General features: G+C 50.6%; 1 protein-coding gene across 7 annotated transcripts in view; it reads right to left on the reverse strand.

Moving 5' to 3' along the window:
• Positions 1-1,053: 1,053 nt before the first annotated feature.
• Positions 1,054-19,066, reverse strand: part of TMCC1 (transmembrane and coiled-coil domain family 1) — a 66,680-nt gene continuing 48,667 nt past the window's right edge. For 5 of the 7 annotated variants that reach the window (XM_072128592.1, XM_072128591.1, XM_072128593.1 and 2 more), the window contains 4 exons: positions 7,703-7,963; positions 6,510-7,204; positions 4,638-4,773; positions 1,054-2,610 (listed from right to left, as the gene is read on the reverse strand). In XM_072128592.1, the coding sequence (XP_071984693.1) occupies positions 2,296-2,610; positions 4,638-4,773; positions 6,510-7,204; positions 7,703-7,963 (1,407 nt within the window). In that variant the 3' untranslated portion in view covers positions 1,054-2,295. Of the gene's footprint in view, positions 2,611-4,637; positions 4,774-6,509; positions 7,205-7,702; positions 7,964-11,485; positions 11,650-19,066 lie in introns of those variants that run through there. The other 2 variants (XM_072128596.1, XM_072128594.1) reach the window with 2 other exon arrangements.

Raw genomic sequence — 19,066 nt, forward strand, 5'->3', positions numbered from 1 at the left:
TAGTCCTGACCCCCGCAGCTTTTCTATTGGTAGAACTGGTATTGTATTGTTAATACTGGATTAAAGGGAATGTTCAGGTTTTTAAAAAACATCCCCCCCCCCCCGGACTGTGCCTGGTATTACACCTCAGCTGCATTGGAGGGATTAGGACAAAGCTGCAATACCACACACAACCTGAGGACAGCAGTGGCGCAGTTTTTGAAAGCAAGCAGGGATTTTACAATCTCGACATCCCCTTTAAGTGATGCCAATGCTATTGCCCTCCTATTGCAGCCAATATTGTTTTGTGTTGCAAAAGTGGCACCCCAGGGGTTAAACCTGGATTATTTTTTTAGCGCTCTGGACAAAAAAAAAAAAAAAAAAAAAAGAGGAGAAACCAAAAATATTTTCAACAGAACTAAATGACCACCACAGCAGTGATCACCCAGCTTTCCCAGGTTCCCGAAAGACAAATGTGTTATGCGGATACAATCCTGCTCCTGTATTGCATTGTCCCATCTCTGGGTGCGGAACTCTGAGAAGTAACTAGAAGAAAAAGTGAAACATTGTAACAGCAGTGAAGCTGCAGATAGGATGCGGCAAATGTGAGTGTGCGGCGCCATCTGCTGGCAGTAACACATATTACATCCCATGTGCAGCTCCGCATCTTCCTCTGTGGTCAGTGCCCTCCATAAGACCGTGTTCACATGTTCACAATGCAGCTAGGTCATGTGACATTACTGTCCCCAACCCCCCCCCCCCCCCCCGCATCTTTTATACAGACGACCTGTGACGGAGGGGGGGTCCAACACTCAGACCCCCCCACCATGGGTAGACGGGTGGGCAGAACGGCTGTCAGTGGGCCACAAACCCTTTGAGTATTATCCAGTCCTGACCAGGAGGGGGCGCTGTTTCTCCTCTCGTACCTTACGACAGGTCACTGCTGATCATCTGTTACAGTGTGTCAGTGTATCATACGGGAGGGGTTCACATACTTTATGTCCGCCTCCTTTCCTCAGATCCCGGCTGTAGCTGAAAACGATAAAAATTCACTAAAACGACCAAACTTTTGTTTTAAAAACATGAACTTTTTATTCAAAACGCGCCCCTCCCCCTACTCCAAATAATATTAATGAAACCTCCGTACACACAGCAGGAAGGGAACACTGTACCGGGCGCGTCTCCCCCCGGGGGCCACTACTGCCCCCTGGTGGCTCTCAGCAGCATAGGCATCTCTTCAATAAAAAAAACCAACCATAAAAGTGCAGGCGATCATCTGGTGCCTTTCCCTGCTGGAGGGGCCTGGATAGTGCGGGGGCCAGGCGCGCACCCCCCACCACCCCCCGGCTGACAGGGGCGTCACTGCTACCGCAAATATTAAAAAAAAGAGACAAATAAAAACCACTAGGAATACTGCGCTCACAGGTTTGTACAGGGGGTGAGGAAGGCAGATGTCACAGGGAAGGGGCGACATCTTCAGCAGCAAAGGGGGCGACACATTCACCCCCCTCCTCACCTGGGACCACCCACCGCCTGGAGGAATGTGCGGCTGCAGGGGTCCGCCATGCCTTCTATAGAGGCGCTGAGCTCTGCTCCAGCCAGGAAAGGGTGTACCGGATCAGAGGGGACGAGGGGAGGGATTGAAGTCCACGGTTTCGGTGGGAAGAGGCAGTTTGGACCCCCCCCCTCCCGTTACCCCTTTAACCCATTCCCCACCAATTGACCTCAAAGCTTTGACGCAAGGTGCTAAATGTCCCCCCTGCTCCCCGAGAGATGATGCGATAAGGCACTTGGGAGGGCGATGCCCGGGTCAGGGGGCGGCAGAAGCAGGTCAGGTGCCTTATTACTCAGCGTCCAGGTAACTCCCAGCATGCCTTGCTGCACACACCTGTGGGTGGGGGCAGAGAGAAAACAGAGCAATTGTCCTTCAGTCAAGAGGGGGGAACTGCTCCCCCCCCCAAAAAAAAAAAAATTAAAAAAATTTGTAAAGACACATGAAAAAAGTCCAAAATCTCTCAAACAATGTAAACAGTAGACTCTCACATCCGACTCCCCCCTCCGTCCAGTGCGACCTAGAAACTACAAGTCTCGAGGGGCAGACATGACACATGTTGGGGGTCGGGGTGTTGCAATATGCCCAGTGCGACCCTCCTGGATATTAAGGCGTGAGGAGGATGGGCAGTGTGAACTGGCAGCTATCACACCGGATTCAGGGGCGCAGGACCCCCCCCAGGCACAGGCCACATGGGCTCTCCCAATATATCTAGTAAAAGACCGTACCATCCATGTCCCACAATTGGGGGGTGAGGAGTGGGGTTATCTGGGCGGAGACAGCAGCCGCTCCAGGTACCCGGAGAAGGAATCCGAGTGTTTGTATAGGAGTGCAGCCAAGAGGACCAGGAGCACCGTCCCCAACGTCCGGCCCCGGGTCTTCAGTAACGGGACCACGCAGTTCGCCACGGTGGACACAAACACCAGGACCACGGCCATGAGGGCCAGCAGGATGTTGATGAGTTTGCCCAGAAGGTTTCGGGCCGTTGCGTTCTCCAATCCCTCCAGCTGGACCACCTGCTGCTGCTGCTGCTGCAGCTCCATCTTGGAGATCCGGGTCTGACAAGCTTCTAGCGCCTCCTAGAGGATGAGATGGACAGGTAAGAGAACTTACAGGATCAGTCATCAACATCCAGAGATATACAGGCTGCTACATCAATATACACAACATAACACTAATGTATCAGAGCAGGTGGAACGCATCAGCGCAGGTTACAATGTATCGGGGCAGGTTACAACGTATCGGGGCAGGTACAACGTATCGGGGCAGGTACAACGTATCGGGGCAGGTACAACGTATCAGAGCAGGTTACAATGTATCGGGGCAGGTTACAGTGTATCGGGGCAGGTTACAATGTATCGGGGCAGGTTACAGTGTATCGGGGCAGGTTACAATGTATCAGGACAGGTTACACTGTATCGGGGCAGGTTACAATGTATCGGTGCAGGTTACAATGTATCGGGGCAGGTTACAATGTATCGGGGCAGGTTACACTGTATCGGGGCAGGTTACAATGTATCGGGGCAGGTGACAATGTATCGGGGCAGGTGACAATGTATCGGGGCAGGTTACAATGTATCGGGGCAGGTTACACTGTATCGGGGCAGGTTACAATGTATCGGGGCAGGTGACAATGTATCGGGGCAGGTTACAATGTATCAGGACAGGTTACAGTGTATCGGGGCAGGTTACACTGTATCGGGGCAGGTTACAATGTATCGGGGCAGGTGACAATGTATCGGGGCAGGTGACAATGTATCGGGGCAGGTTACAATGTATCAGGACAGGTTACAATGTATCGGGGCAGGTTACAATGTATCGGGGCAGGTTACAATGTATCAGGGCAGGTTACAATGTATCAGCGCAGGTACAACGTATCAGAGCAGGTAGAACGTATCAGAGCAGGTAGAACGTATCAGAGCAGGTAGAACGTATCAGAGCAGGTAGAACGTATCAGAGCAGGTAGAACGTATCAGAGCAGGTACAATGTATCAGAGCAGGTAGAACGTATCAGAGCAGGTTACAATGTATCAGAGCAGGTAGAACGTATCAGAGCAGGTACAATGTATCAGCGCAGGTACAACGTATCAGAGCAGGTACAATGTATCAGAGCAGGTACAATGTATCAGAGCAGGTACAATGTATCAGCGCAGGTACAATGTATCAGAGCAGAATGTATCAGGCTGCGGTCTCATAGACACGATCCTCTGCAGATAACACTTAGCGGGACGCCCCCTGGAGGCAGTGATATATTCTCTGGGGGAGAGGAGCCGCTCAGGGCTGCAGCTATAGACACACGGGGGGATATTTATCATACGCTGGCGCTCGTGCGCCAGCGTATGATAGCCCCGTGGCTGCAAATTCGCAGCCCGATACATGAAGAGGCTTCTGCCTCTTCATGTATCGGGCTGCCAGTTGCGCAGCGTTTATCCTACGCCAGGCCCTGCCTGGCGTAGAAAAAAACGCAACCGGCGACTTTTCACGTATGAAAAGTCGCCGGCAGCAGCGAGTGCGCAGGCGCGGGGACAGTAACGCCCCGCGCCGGCCCACTCCCGTCCGGCCGCGCCCCCCGCTCGGCCGGCCGCGCCCCCCCTTCACGCCCCACTGGCGTGAAGGTGGCGGATTGGGGAAAATAATCGCAAAAGCTAGCAATAAGCTAGCATTTGCGATTATTTCAGGGCCTCTGCGCCAGTGGCGGTGCGCAGAGGTCCTGATAAATATGCCCCACGGACTCTAAAGGGACTGAGCGTCTATATGGATCGTCTGCGGCTGCCGGGAGACAATAATATCAGCCTGACTTAAAGGGGTTGTCATGTGTTCCCTTTCCAAAGGGTCCAATTGCTGTGGGGGTCAGACTACTGGGACCCCCGAGACCTGCAGAATTGGGGAGCACAATCCCCTCTGAGCTGGTGTATAATATCTACAACTTAATTCCCCCTTTGAAAGTTTCTGTTCTCCATCGATTTCAAGATGAGTTAATCCCAAAGGGAAACTCTGGGGACCCCGTGGTCCCCTTTCTGCTGATTGCAGGCATTGCCCTATGCTGTGGATATTAAAGGATAAGGTTTGTATCTCCCTCTCCCCAATGCTATAATGTACCCCTTACCTGTATGTCCCGCGCCCGCTCGTAGGACTGGTACGCGATCTTCTCCTCCATACTCGCCAGCTCCTGCTTGAGGTTGAGGATCTCGTTCTGGTGGAGCTCGGTCAGGTCGTTCAGCTGCTCCTCCAGCCTCTCACATCTGATGGGAAGAAGAAGAAGACGACAAGATGAGACCCGATCCGCAGATCACACAAATAACTAATCAACGACCTGCTCCAGGGGCATGCTGGGAGGTGTAGTCCTGCGAGGCATCAGCTAGCCTGCTCATTCTACAGGTCACCACTAGGTGGCTCTCTGACTCCATGTGATACACAAAGGTGCCTATAATTCTATGCAAATTCATTAAATGACACCTCAGATGGATCCCTTTAAGTAGGATCATCACTCCTATAGATATGTGTGTGGTGGAGAACAGAAGATCACACAGAACATCATGTGCCGGGAGAGAGAGAAATCATAAAAACAAGACGTTGTGTAACGTTAATGACGGGGTTAATCACAGCGCAGCGCGTTTACAGCCTCATTACTGCGGGACACACGGCGCTGAGTAACCGGCTGGATGATGAGATATATATATATATATATATACACACACACACACGCGTACAGACCAGGGACGTCACCCACTAAAAAACATGACTGTTCCTGAAATACTCTGTGCTGGAGGAGGTTCTGTCCCTTTACAAATGTAATTAGCACACACTGTTCCTGAAATACTCTGCGCTGCTGGGAGACCCTCCTTCTGTCACTATAAACTCATTGGCCGAGAACTCCTATAAGATCAATGCACTCCTCCCCTCCTGACATCCTCTGTGCTGCTGGGGACTGCACTATTGCTGTGCTGGGGTCTGTGCCGTCCCAGGACACCACTGAAATACTCTGTGCTTCTTTCACTATGCAACACAAATTCAGTATACTCTTTCCTGAAATACTCTGTGCCACTGGTGCAACACAAGGTCATTATCCTCCTCTCCTGAAACACTCTGTGCTGCTGCAGAACCCACTCATCACGATAAATCCTGGGCTATCACCTCCTGGCTCTGCACTTCTACCATGTAACTGTAATGAGTCCTGAAACACTCTGTGCTGCTGCAGAACCCACTCATCACGATAAATCCTAGGCTATCACCTCCTGGCTCTGCACCATGTAACTGTAATGAGTCCTGAAACACTCTGTGCTGCTGCAGAACCCACTCATCACGATAAATCCTAGGCTATCACCTCCAGGCTCTGCACCATGTAACTGTAAGGAGTCCTGAAACACTCTGTGCTGCTGCAGAACCCACTCATCACGATAAATCCTAGGCTATCACCTCCTGGCTCTGCACCATGTAACTGTAATGAGTCCTGAAACACTCTGTGCTGCTGCAGAACCCACTCATCACGATAAATCCTAGGCTATCACCTCCAGGCTCTGCACCATGTAACTGTAATGAGTCCTGAAACACTCTGTGCTGCTGCAGAACCCACTCATCACGATAAATCCTAGGCTATCACCTCCAGGCTCTGCACCATGTAACTGTAATGAGTCCTGAAACACTCTGTGCTGCTGCAGAACCCACTCATCACGATAAATCCTAGGCTATCCCCTCCAGGCTCTGCACTTCTACCATGTAACTGTAATGAGTCCTGAAATACTCTGCGCTGCTGCAGAACCCACTCATCACGATAAATCCTAGGCTATCACCTCCTGGCTCTGCACCATGTAACTGTAATGAGTCCTGAAACACTCTGTGCTGCTGCAGAACCCACTCGTCACGATAAATCCTAGGCTATCACCTCCAGGCTCTGCACCATGTAACTGTAATGAGTCCTGAAACACTCTGCGCTGCGGGAGCCCCGGCTGGCCTGCTCCGCGTGGTCTATGTCGCTCACCTGTACCGCTCCTCCTGCAGGGACTGGAGGATGAAGGAGTAGTCGCTCTGATACTGGGTCCGGAGTCCTTCCAGAGACTCCTCCAGTTGGTTTTGGGTCTCCCGCATTTCTTGGATCTCCTGAATCATCATCTCAAATCCCATCAGTCCTTGCATATCCAGGGTGTTTGTTCGTGAGCTGCCGCCTCCTCCCCCGCCGGGGCCCCCACTCATGCTGTTGGCACCCAGTGACCCTGAGGTGGCGCTGGAGCAGTCCTCCTCGCTTCCATACTTGGGGCTGGCCTGAAACATGTTGAGAGGTGCCAGGCTCTTCCCGTGCGGCGTGCCATCCTCTCCCTGGGTGGAGGACAGGCCGCTGGCATCGTCCAGGGATGAAATGTTGTCACTGCTGCCGAAGCGGTTCCGTAACAGGGAGGCGATCTCCCGCGGCTTGGACGCCACCGCCCCTGCTGCAGAGTGCGTGGCCTGGGAGAAGCTGGAGAGGCCGCCCCTAACACTGTCCACTACCCCCTCGCTGAAGCCGCTCACCCGGGCACCCACGCCCTTCAGCCCCTGGTGCATGTCCCGTAAGACGTCCTTGGGTTGGCGAGCGATGCCGTTCTGCTCCACCTCCCGCAGCTTGCGGTGATAGTGCTCCAGCTTCTTCTGCAGCTGCAGGATGTTCTGAGAAGACTTCTGGTTCTTCTTCTCAAACACCTGAGGAACAGAAGACAAGTCAGGACACTGATACACTGTAACAAACTCTCAGGACAGTCCTGTAAGAGCGGCTCCTGACAGTTTAGGTCACGCTGTAGCCAAATATTATATCGCACACAGTTCAGATTCTGCATTTGTGCCGGAAGTTTCTATGGGTCTTCCGGTAATAGAAAAACAAGGCTTTTACTACTAAAAACGGCGCCCCACTTGTGCACAGGTTGTGTGTGGTATTGCAGCTCAGTCCCATTCATTTCACTGTAGTTGAGCTGCTGTACCTGGCACAACACATGGACAGGGAGCAGCAGCCATGTTTGTTTTTAGGATCTCGGACAAACCATTCAAAAAATGACTTCCCTTTGACATCTATAGGATCGGGCAGACAATTCCTCATCTCCTACATAGAGATAGGTGGAGCATGTGTGCTGTTGCTCCGTTACGTGGCAGAGCATTACGTGGCGGGGCATTATGTGGCAGGGCATTACGTGTCAGGGGTCTCACCTGCTTTATCCGCGCCCCCTGCTGTCTGTCCGCATTGTTCGCCAGCTTCAGGTACTCCGCCACGTTGTCGTCTCTCGCCGTCTGCTCGATCTTGATCTGTTCCGTCAGCTTGAGGATCTTCTGCTGCAGCTGTACGATGGCCGCCTTGGTCCTCTGGGGGTCCGGGGTCCCGTCAACCGTGTCTGCGGCCAACATGCCATCCGCCCCCGAGGACACCATACTGGACGCCTGCGAGAGGCCTCCGCCTTCTAACCGATCGAGCTGTGAAAGACAAGAGGGATCAGCGTTAGTCCACAAAATTATAGTCAGCCAATAAAGTCACCTGAAAGGTAGTACCCAGCTTTCCCGCACCCCTGCAGTAAAGCGGAGTGGTCAGCACTGATCTGTAGTCCTTCACCAGTCTCACATTCCCAGTACGTGAAAAGAATGAATGCTGTAATTATTAAAGGGATAGTAACTTTTTATTGCTCCTGCCCCTCCCCCATAGACAGGCCCCACAGTGTCTGGGGAGGAGGGGGTTAATGGTGCGCCTTCCTCAGTAATTGTATTAGTGGTGGTGGGATTTTCTGGTTTCGGCTCTCCACCCCAGGGTAATCCCATAGATCTGGGACTGGTCAGTGGTCAGGAAGGATTAGAGGTGCCAGGACTCCAGGGAACAATGGGCCATTATTAGTGGTCAGAAGGGTCTTTTATAGAAGCCCCCAACAGGAGGGGCAGTGAACTTTCACTTAACCCTATGCTGCTCAGCATCCTCAGCACTTACAGCAGCCACATGTCACATATACAACTTCTTGTACAATGGGGGCACACTGATCCGCATCACCCGGGCACAATGGGGGCACACTGATCCGCATCACCCGGGCACAATGGGGGCACACTGATCCGCATCACCCGGGCACAATGGGGGCACACTGATCCGCATCACCCGGGCACAATGGGGGCACACTGATCCGCATCACCCGGGCACAATGGGGGCACACTGATCCGCATCACCCGGGCACAATGGGGGCACACTGATCCGCATCACCCGGGCACAATGGGGGCACACTGATCCGCATCACCCGGGCACAATGGGGGCACACTGATCCGCATCACCCGGGCACAATGGGGGCACACTGATCCGCATCACCCGGGCACAATGGGGGCACACTGATCCGCATCACCCGGGCACAATGGGGGCACACTGATCCGCATCACCCGGGCACAATGGGGGCACACTGATCCGCATCACCCGGGCACAATGGGGGCACACTGATCCGCATCACCCGGGCACAATGGGGGCACACTGATCCGCATCACCCGGGCACAATGGGGGCACACTGATCCGCATCACCCGGGCACAATGGGGGCACACTGATCCGCATCACCCGGGCACAATGGGGGCACACTGATCCGCATCACCCGGGCACAATGGGGGCACACTGATCCGCATCACCCGGGCACAATGGGGGCACACTGATCCGCATCACCCGGGCACAATGGGGGCACACTGATCCGCATCACCCGGGCACAATGGGGGCACACTGATCCGCATCACCCGGGCACAATGGGGGCACACTGATCCGCATCACCCGGGCACAATGGGGGCACACTGATCCGCATCACCCGGGCACAATGGGGGCACACTGATCCGCATCACCCGGGCACAATGGGGGCACACTGATCCGCATCACCCGGGCACAATGGGGGCACACTGATCCGCATCACCCGGGCACAATGGGGGCACACTGATCCGCATCACCCGGGCACAATGGGGGCACACTGATCCGCATCACCCGGGCACAATGGGGGCACACTGATCCGCATCACCCGGGCACAATGGGGGCACACTGATCCGCATCACCCGGGCACAATGGGGGCACACTGATCCGCATCACCCGGGCACAATGGGGGCACACTGATCCGCATCACCCGGGCACAATGGGGGCACACTGATCCGCATCACCCGGGCACAATGGGGGCACGCTGATCCGCATCACCCGGGCACAATGGGGGCACGCTGCTCAGCATCACCCGGGCACAATGGGGGCACGCTGCTCAGCATCACCCGGGCACAATGGGGGCACGCTGATCCGCATCACCCGGGCACAATGGGGGCACGCTGCTCCGCATCACCCGGGCACAATGGGGGCACGCTGCTCCGCATCACCCGGGCACAATGGGGGCACGCTGCTCAGCATCACCCGGGCACAATGGGGGCACGCTGATCAGCATCACCCGGGCACAATGGGGGCACGCTGATCAGCATCACCCGGGCACAATGGGGGCACGCTGATCAGCATCACCCGGGCACAATGGGGGCACGCTGATCAGCATCACCCGGGCACAATGGGGGCACACTGATCAGCATCACCCGGGCACAATGGGGGCACACTGATCAGCATCACCCGGGCACAATGGGGGCACACTGATCAGCATCACCCGGGCACAATGGGGGCACACTGATCAGCATCACCCGGGCACAATGGGGGCACACTGATCAGCATCACCCGGGCACAATGGGGGTACACTGATCAGCATCACCCAGGCACAATGGGAACACACTGATCCAAATCACACTGGCACAATCTCAGCACATTCATCAGCTACACCAGGGCACAATGACCAGAATCATTAGAGCATTGCGATCAGCGTCCCCCGGGCACCATCCCAGCAAACAGATTGGTGACAATCGGGCACACACACATAAGTCAGTCATTGCTCACAATCACCTGGGCACAGCAGTGGCACAAATCAGTGTGACCAGGGCACAAAATCGCTGCATATCAGCTATTCAGGCTCCATCATGCCACGCTCATCACAGCCTCCGGGCACACACTGGCCACAATCATCACAGCTCCTATGGCAAAACAGTTGCCACAGCACTGGGCATACACTGGGCATTTCCCCAAGGGAACAACAGTTGCCACAGCACTGAACAAGCACTGGGCACAGCCCCGAGACAGAACAGTTGCCACAGCACTGGGCATACCCTGGGCACAGCACTGATACAGAACAGTTGCCACAGCACTGGGCATACCCTGGGCACAGCACTGATACAGAACAGTTGCCACAGCACTGGGCATACCCTGGGCATAGCCCCGAGACAGAACAGTTGCCACAGCACTGGGCATACCCTGGGCATAGCCCCGAGACAGAACAGTTGCCACAGCACTGGGGATACCCTGGGCACAGCACTGATACAGAACAGTTGCCACAGCACTGGGCATACCCTGGGCACAGCACTGATACAGAACAGTTGCCACAGCACTGGGCATACCCTGGGCATAGCCCCGAGACAGAACAGTTGCCACAGCACTGGGCATACCCTGGGCATAGCCCCGAGACAGAACAGTTGCCACAGCACTGGGGATACCCTGGGCACAGCACTGATACAGAACAGTTGTCACAGCACTGGGCATACCCTGGGCACAGCCCTGAGACAGAACAGTTGCCACAGCACTGGGGATACCCTGGGAACAACCCCGAGACAGAACAGTTGCCACAGCACTGGGCATACCCTGGGCACAGCACTGAGACAGAACAGTTGCCACAGCACTGGGCATACCCTGGGCACAACCCCGAGACAGAACAGTTGCCACAGCACTGGGCATACCCTGGGCACAGCACTGATACAGAACAGTTGCCACAGCACTGGGCATACCCTGGGCACAGCACTGAGACAGAACAGTTGCCACAGCACTGGGGATACCCTGGGAACAACCCCGAGACAGAACAGTTGCCACAGCACTGGGCATACCCTGGGCACAGCACTGAGAACAGTTGCCACAGCACTGGGCATACCCTGGGCACAGTTGTCAGCTGGCAGTGCCCGCTCCTCACCTCCCGCTTGTGCAGTCTCAGGATCTTGTCCCAGTGCATGTCTCCCCTGCGCCGCCTGCATGCCGGAGCTCAGCTGCTTCTGAGCCTGGAGGTGTCTCACCACCTGAAAGTGTCAATCAGGGGATGAGCTCCTGACTCCACCCCCCTGAGGAGGGACCGCCCCCAGGCAAGAGGTGACTAACCCTTTACTTCCTGGAGACATTGTAACCAGTTTCACACAAGTATCTTCCTTCAGAGCCAAATGTATACACCCCCAGGGAGAGGGATCTCACAGATGTCTGGTGTGAAGAGCTTACAATCTACTCTTATCATTCACAGGACATCATCTCAATCACTTACACATAGATGCCCAGATTATCTAGTTACCATCTTAAAGGGGAACTGATGTCCCTTTAATTACCATTACATTGGTCACAGACAAGTCAGGACATGGCACTTCTTCATCAACTGCAAGATCTCTGCTTGCTGTCAGTGAAAAGGCTCATTCTGGTATCCCCACACCCTGGTTATGTACTGTAGCGCACCTTCGGGAGTTATTCAGACGCCATATTAGGGGTCAGGGAGGAATCTTTCCTGCTTTGGGCCAATTGGCGTCACCCTTGGAGGGTCTTTGCCTTCTGTATGGGTTGGACTTGATGGACTGATGTCTTTTTGTGACCTCTTTACTATGAAATACTATAAAAATCACATAAAATAACTGCAGCGATAGACTTCAGTTTGGCCAATACTTCTCACAGCTGAAGGATTGTTACAATTATATCAGATCTAGACCATCCTTTAGAAGCTAAACACATCAGCAGCCAAATCCCTATAACATCCTGATAATTTGTTACAATGTATCAGTGCAGACATGAATGTATCAATCTGCAGTCCAAACTTACTATTTTTTTTTTTAGTAAGGTGTCAACTGTAACAATGCCTCAGCTGTGAAAAGTAATAGTCTGTATACATATATTCAAAACCTCTGCTTGCTGTCGGTGAATGTCAACAAAGAGTTGTAGAACTTTATGGGTCAGACCTATAGTCGCAGATGTAATGACTTCTTACGCCATCATCACATAGTTTACCCCAAGGCCCCCCGAGCCTCCATAATTCTCCCCCGTAATCGATTTTGATCCGTCTACGTTCCCGTGTGATAGCGGATTAATTTGGGGGTATAATCCAGTTACACAAAGTATGAATACAAAGTCTTCTTGGTATAGGGTTATATAATGCATAGGAACAATGCGGCTAGTATTCTCAGGTGTCAGCCGACACATAATCTGGGCAGATCCTGTTATGGGACCATGATCTGTGACCTGCGGTTACACTACAACTCCCAGCATTCCCTGAAAATGGGATGATGGTTATTATATAAAGTGTCAAACATAAGAGTTCAGCGAGAAGTGGGTCGGAGTTCAGAGCGTCCTGACCCCATTTTCTCATATAAAGGGTTTATTTTCATGTGGGGGGCCCTGACATGGACATAGCCCCTCACATTCTTGTATGTCTGCCAACCTGCTCTTATATAAAGCGCTCCTCCTATTGTGTAACCGGCTATCGCTGATTATGGACCAAAAAGACAAAAAAAAAATCTGCTGGGATCGGTTCCAGCCTCGCATAGTGCAGTGTGAACACGGCCCTCTGCAAGGAGGACACGACATCCGAGACCCTCAGCTGCTGGGACTCGGACCCCCCCGCTTCACAATGGATTATTATGAGCAGTGACTGATGGCCACAAACCTCATGTTCTGCAGCAGCTGTGGCCGATCAGCTGCCAGCCCTTAAAGGGATACATCTTAGAGGGGATAAGCATATATGGATATATTCTCAAACTGCCGTGTCCTATGTATATGGATGAAGCTCGCAGAATCCATGGGAATACAGACACTGATGTCAGGGACACATATGGATATACAGGTTCTTGGCTGGGGGCATGCTGAGACTTGTTGTTCGATATGTATCATAGCAGCATGAATTTACATCGGAGCTAATGGCTCCCATACAGGAGAGAAACTGTTAAAAGAAACTTCGGCTCGGATGACATCATAGTGACAGGGCGCACAGCTCATGTTTATGGAATGAAAACAGCAGCTTGGGGAGTGACTAGAGGATCACAGCTGATACTGGAGGAAGTGACTGCACTCCCCCCCCCCCCCCCTTGCATATATCATGGCTCAGTGCCCCGGGGGCAGGCAGCAGGATCCAAGGTGTAAACATCCTGGAATCAGGGCAGTTACCCCCAGAGTCACAATACACAGGTGCAATCTACCTACAATCCACATCACATCGCCCCAAATACACATCGAGCTCCAAATACACACATGGAATCTACCTGCCGTACACAACAATCACTAGAAGTGCACAGACCCACCGCGCCTTATCCCAAAATATACACAGCTCTACTGCTTGTACCCCCAGATAGACGGTGCTCCCCAGCCTGATCCCCAAATATACACAGCTCTATTGCTTGTACCCCCTGCCTGATCCCCAAATAAAGAGCATGCCTGCCCCTGCCACAAATATACCCTGTATCCCTGCCAATACTACCAAATATACTCCAGTCCACTGCCTGACACTGGTAAACCCAACCTGATCCCCAAACATACACAGCTCCCCTGCTTGTACCCACTAGCCTGCCAGTACCCCCAAATATGCATTGCTCTAATACCCATATAAATGCTGCTCACCAGTCTGTACCCCAAATATACACAGAAAATCTCTCTCTGCTCCTAAAAAAAATTTACACAGCTCCATGGCCTGATCCTGAAAAGTACACAACCCCTCGGTATGATCCCTAAATAAAAACTGTTCCCCTGCTTGCGCATCCCAGTAAACACAGTCTATCTGTACCCCCAAATACACACCATCCCTCTGCCCCAAATATACACCGCCCCCTCACTGTCTGTAGCCCCAACTGTACACTTCTCCCTTTCTGAACCCCAAATATACCACATTTCTTTGCCTCTAGCCCCAAATATCACCTGTCCCCTTCCAATTCCCTAATATACACCGCTTCCCTGCCTGTAGCCCCAAATAGCCGCTGTGACCTTGTGTACAGCTGGATGGGTACAGCACTCACAGAAGACATACAGGCAGTAATCACCTGAGTGAGAGTCAACACCTGAATGGGATCCCATTACATCTAATCTAATGCAAACATCCAATCAGCGCAGCCTCATCGCCGGACGCCATAAATCACTGCAGACAATAGAAGCCGCATGGCAGGTGCAGCCGCACAACCCACAGATGTACAGACCAGGAAGCGCACGAAAAACCTACAGGAAAAGATGGCCCTCACATTACTAAATATTATAGTCAAAAAGTGAATAATATGGGCGCCAAGGCAATTCTGTACTGTACATCTGATTATATATGTGTATCCCCCATACACATATATAACAGAGGTACAGTATGGGGGATTCATATATATAACAGAGGTACAGTACGGGGGATACACATATATAACAGAGGTACAGTACGGGGGATACACATATATAACAGAGGTACAGTATGGGGGATTCATATATATAACAGAGGTACAGTACGGGGGATACACATATATAACAGAGGTACAGTATGGGGGATTCATATATATAACAGAGGTACAGTATGGGGGATACACATTTAACAGAGGTACAGTACGGGGGATACACATAACAGAGGTACAGTATCCCCCATAGTGTACCTCTTATGTGTATCCCCTGTACTATACATCTGATTATATATGAGTATCCCCTGTACTGTACCTATGTTAAATATGTACATTCTGTACATCTGATTAAATATGTATATTCTGTACATCTGATTAAATATGTATATTCTGTACATCTGGTTATATATGTATATTCTGTACCTCTATACATGTACATCTGATTATATATATTTATCGCCCCGGTAGTATACATCTGGTTATATATATATTCTGTACCTCTATACTTGTACAGTATGTGGGGGATATACATATATAACCAGATGTACAGTACAAAATATACAAGTATAGAGGTACAGAATATACATATATAACCAGATGTACAGTACAGAATATACATATGTAACCAGATGTACAGTATGTGGGATATATACATATATAACCAGATGTACAGTACAGAATATACATCTGGTTACATATGTATATTCTGTACGGTACATCTGGTTATATATGTACCTTATATACTCGAGTATAAGCCTAGTTTTTCAGCACAAAAAAAATGTGCTGAAAACCCAAACTCGGCTTATACTCGAGTAAAAAATATATAGGTTTTACAAGGTTTTTGTGGTAAAATTAGGGGTCTCGGCTTATACTTGGGTCGGCTTATACTCAAGTATATACGGTATATTCTGTACCTCTATACTTGTATATTCTGTACTGTACATCTGGTTATATATATTTATCTCCCCGTACTATACATCTGGTTATATATGTATATTCTGTAACTCTATACATGTATATTCTGTACTGTACATCTGATCATATGTGTATCCCCTAAATATAGGCGTGTTCTGTACTGTCTAGTATAATAATAATAATTCCTTTATTTATACGGGGCACACAGATCTTGCCAAATTGTATATGTTATATGACATCACTGTATATCACAAGTGACCAGTGGTCTGAGGTAATGGCAGTAATAACACTGAGGCCTAGTCCTGCACACAATTAACTGCCTTAGAGACAAACAGGCCTTGTTGCTCATAGCAACCAATCAGAAATCAGCTTTCATTTTGTAAGCAGCTGTTAAAAAATAAAACATGGTCTCTGATTGGTTGCCATATCCTCTGTGGCCTAGACTGTCCCACCAGCTTTTTCAGTATCTGGTCTGGTCACTGGGACACCATTTTGTTGACAAGGCGAATATTTATGAAAATGTAGCTCAATAAACGTAATAAACATGACTCTGGCTCCTTAATGGCGTCCTTTAGTTTCTGCTTGCACAATGTCACACTTAACGGAAATAAAGTGGCAGCAATGAAAGTAAAAATGGAAGGTTAATGAGATGCACGTTCACGGCCGGGCACATGCCTCTAATCTCACGGATGACATCTCCGTGAAGGCAGCGATGGCGAGTGGAGATGGATGCCGATGGAGAGCCTGCGGGCCTTACTTTACAAATATCACACCTCCTGACAAGATAATCTTTAAGAAAGCGATACGTCAGAGGATTCAGTGTGTGAAAAATAAGTTGGGGGCGGGGGGAATAAAAACTGGAAAAATAAGATAAAAAATATCCAGGGCTGTACTGCGCGAGCGTAGAGAAGTGACAACCACTGGAAACACAATCTCTGTGAATGCAGCCAAAACCTCCCCACACCAAACGCATCAGAGCAGATGAGACGAGGAGATTTGCATAATAGCATGTGTTTACAAAACGCATGTGTTAACGCTATGTTAACACACAAGTTAACATCACATTAACGCATGTGTTTGTAAAAGGGTTTTTCTCACCAAGCAAATTAGGCCGAATCCGCAGGATAGGACCTAACTTGCTGTACGGTGGGCGTCTCAGTGATAAGACACCCACAGATCACGAGAAGGGGATCCGAAGGGGGTCCCTGGTTGGTACCTCCGCCCCAGGTATCGAGTGCCGTGTTTGGCAGTACATGAATGGAGCAGAACGGTCATGCGCGGCCGTCTGTTCCATTCATCTTATACAGAGACAAGGGGTCCAATGGAGTTAACTGGGATCACGACAGACCCCTGTGGATAGTGCCTAAGGCCGGCGGCACACGTGGCGTTTTGAACCCATTTTTAGGCCGTTTTTAAGCAGTCCGTTAAAAAAAAGCATGCGTTTTTGACTGTTTTTCACAGTTATCTTAATTAAAATCGCTTTTAAAACGGACTGCTTAAAAACGGGTCAAAACCGGGTTCAAAACGCCACGTGTGTCACTAGCCTTCGTTCAGCCCATTGTTTAGCAATTTGAGGTACAAAATGGCAGTAACTATCACATATTTTCTATCTACCGGGGCTGGAAACCTGATAAATATCAGTTACGCTGAGGAAATTCAATCTCAGTCTGGGAAATCTGTGGTCGGGGCGTATCAGAGTACGATACAAGACATGGCCGCGGGCAAAAATGACTTCAGTGTGAAGATCCCTGACACGACCTGGAAAATGTACAAAGGCAAATTCACAATGGAGTACAACGCTATAGGACCCAGGGGGGAGGAGGAGGAAAACAAATAGCAGAGAGGTGACAGAACCCCCGACCCGAACATGACCTGAACAACAAAGATGGCTGACAGGTGCTGGAAGGAGTCGCACACCTGTGTTTACAAAGGTCAGCTGGAGTGCGGCGTTATCTATAATATACACAATGTCAGACACCATAGAGGCGCACAACCCCACGTATACCCTCTGATGAGGAACATGTACGTAACATGCCGTATATGACGTCTGGACGGGGGTCTTGTAGTATAAAGATGTAAACGTCTATGTGAGACCCCCAGAGTCACAAGGAAATGAGTGAGATGGAAAGTAATCAACACTCGCCTGCGATTGTGAGCGCACGCAGGTTCTCTGGAGGACGCATTGGTATCTACACATTTTTGCGGTTTTTAAATTAATTTTTATATATAACCGAGGAAGGCGGCAGCTCAGATGAATGTGAGGAGTGAGGATGATGCCATCAGACTCATTGATATGGACAGAAAGAGGATACAGTTCTGAGGTGCTGTCACGCGGTGCGTTCTTGGACCGTTTTTAAACTAGACTAAAAAAACGGATGCGTTCGGCTGGTTTTAATCAATTTCACAGCTGCCTACACTTCTAAAAAAGAAGGTAAACAGATGCAAACCAGCCCAACGCAGGGAAAACATACAAAAACACATGCATTTTCAGTCCGTTTAAAAAACGTTCCAAGAACTGTCCGTAAGGGTGATGGCACACGTGGCGTTTTGAACGCGTTTTTTGGGCCGTTTTTAAGAAGCCCGTCAAAAAAACGCATTTCTTTTTGACAGGTTTGTCCAATTATCTTAATTCAAACCTGTCAAAAACGGATGTGTTCAAAACGCCATGTGTGCCATCACCCTCAGGTACTCTTCACACTCGTGTCCCAGGAGAAGAGGGAATGCAGGATCTGTCACATGACGGTGTCCTTTAGCCATTACTGTGACAGGAGTACTGTAGTGTATAGTACAGAGCACAGCAGTGTAAGGACTTGCTGCCCAGTGTACATGGAAGAAGCTACCATTGTGGCATATAAATCCATATTTCACAATCCTATTACATAAAGATCCGATTACACATCTCTCCTGGGACAGCACCTAACACTGGCTGCAGAGAACACAGTGCACAGCAGTGTGAGGACACACCCTCTGTGCACTTGGTGAAGCTACAATCCTGGAATTTAAATCCATATTTCACAGTCCTGCTGCTACTAACATACAAAATACATACAGTACATAACTAGGGACCAGCAGAAGACATCTTGTCACTTGTATGAACGGTTCCTTGGGCACACGGGTCCCAGTCACCCGCATTCCTTCCCGGTGATCATGTGACCCTATGAGCAGCGCCTTGTCATTTCCTCCCCACACTCTGTATAAACTATTATTGGAGCAGT

Source organism: Engystomops pustulosus, chromosome 10, assembly GCF_040894005.1.
Source record: "Engystomops pustulosus chromosome 10, aEngPut4.maternal, whole genome shotgun sequence".
Lineage (NCBI taxonomy): Eukaryota > Metazoa > Chordata > Amphibia > Anura > Leptodactylidae > Engystomops > Engystomops pustulosus.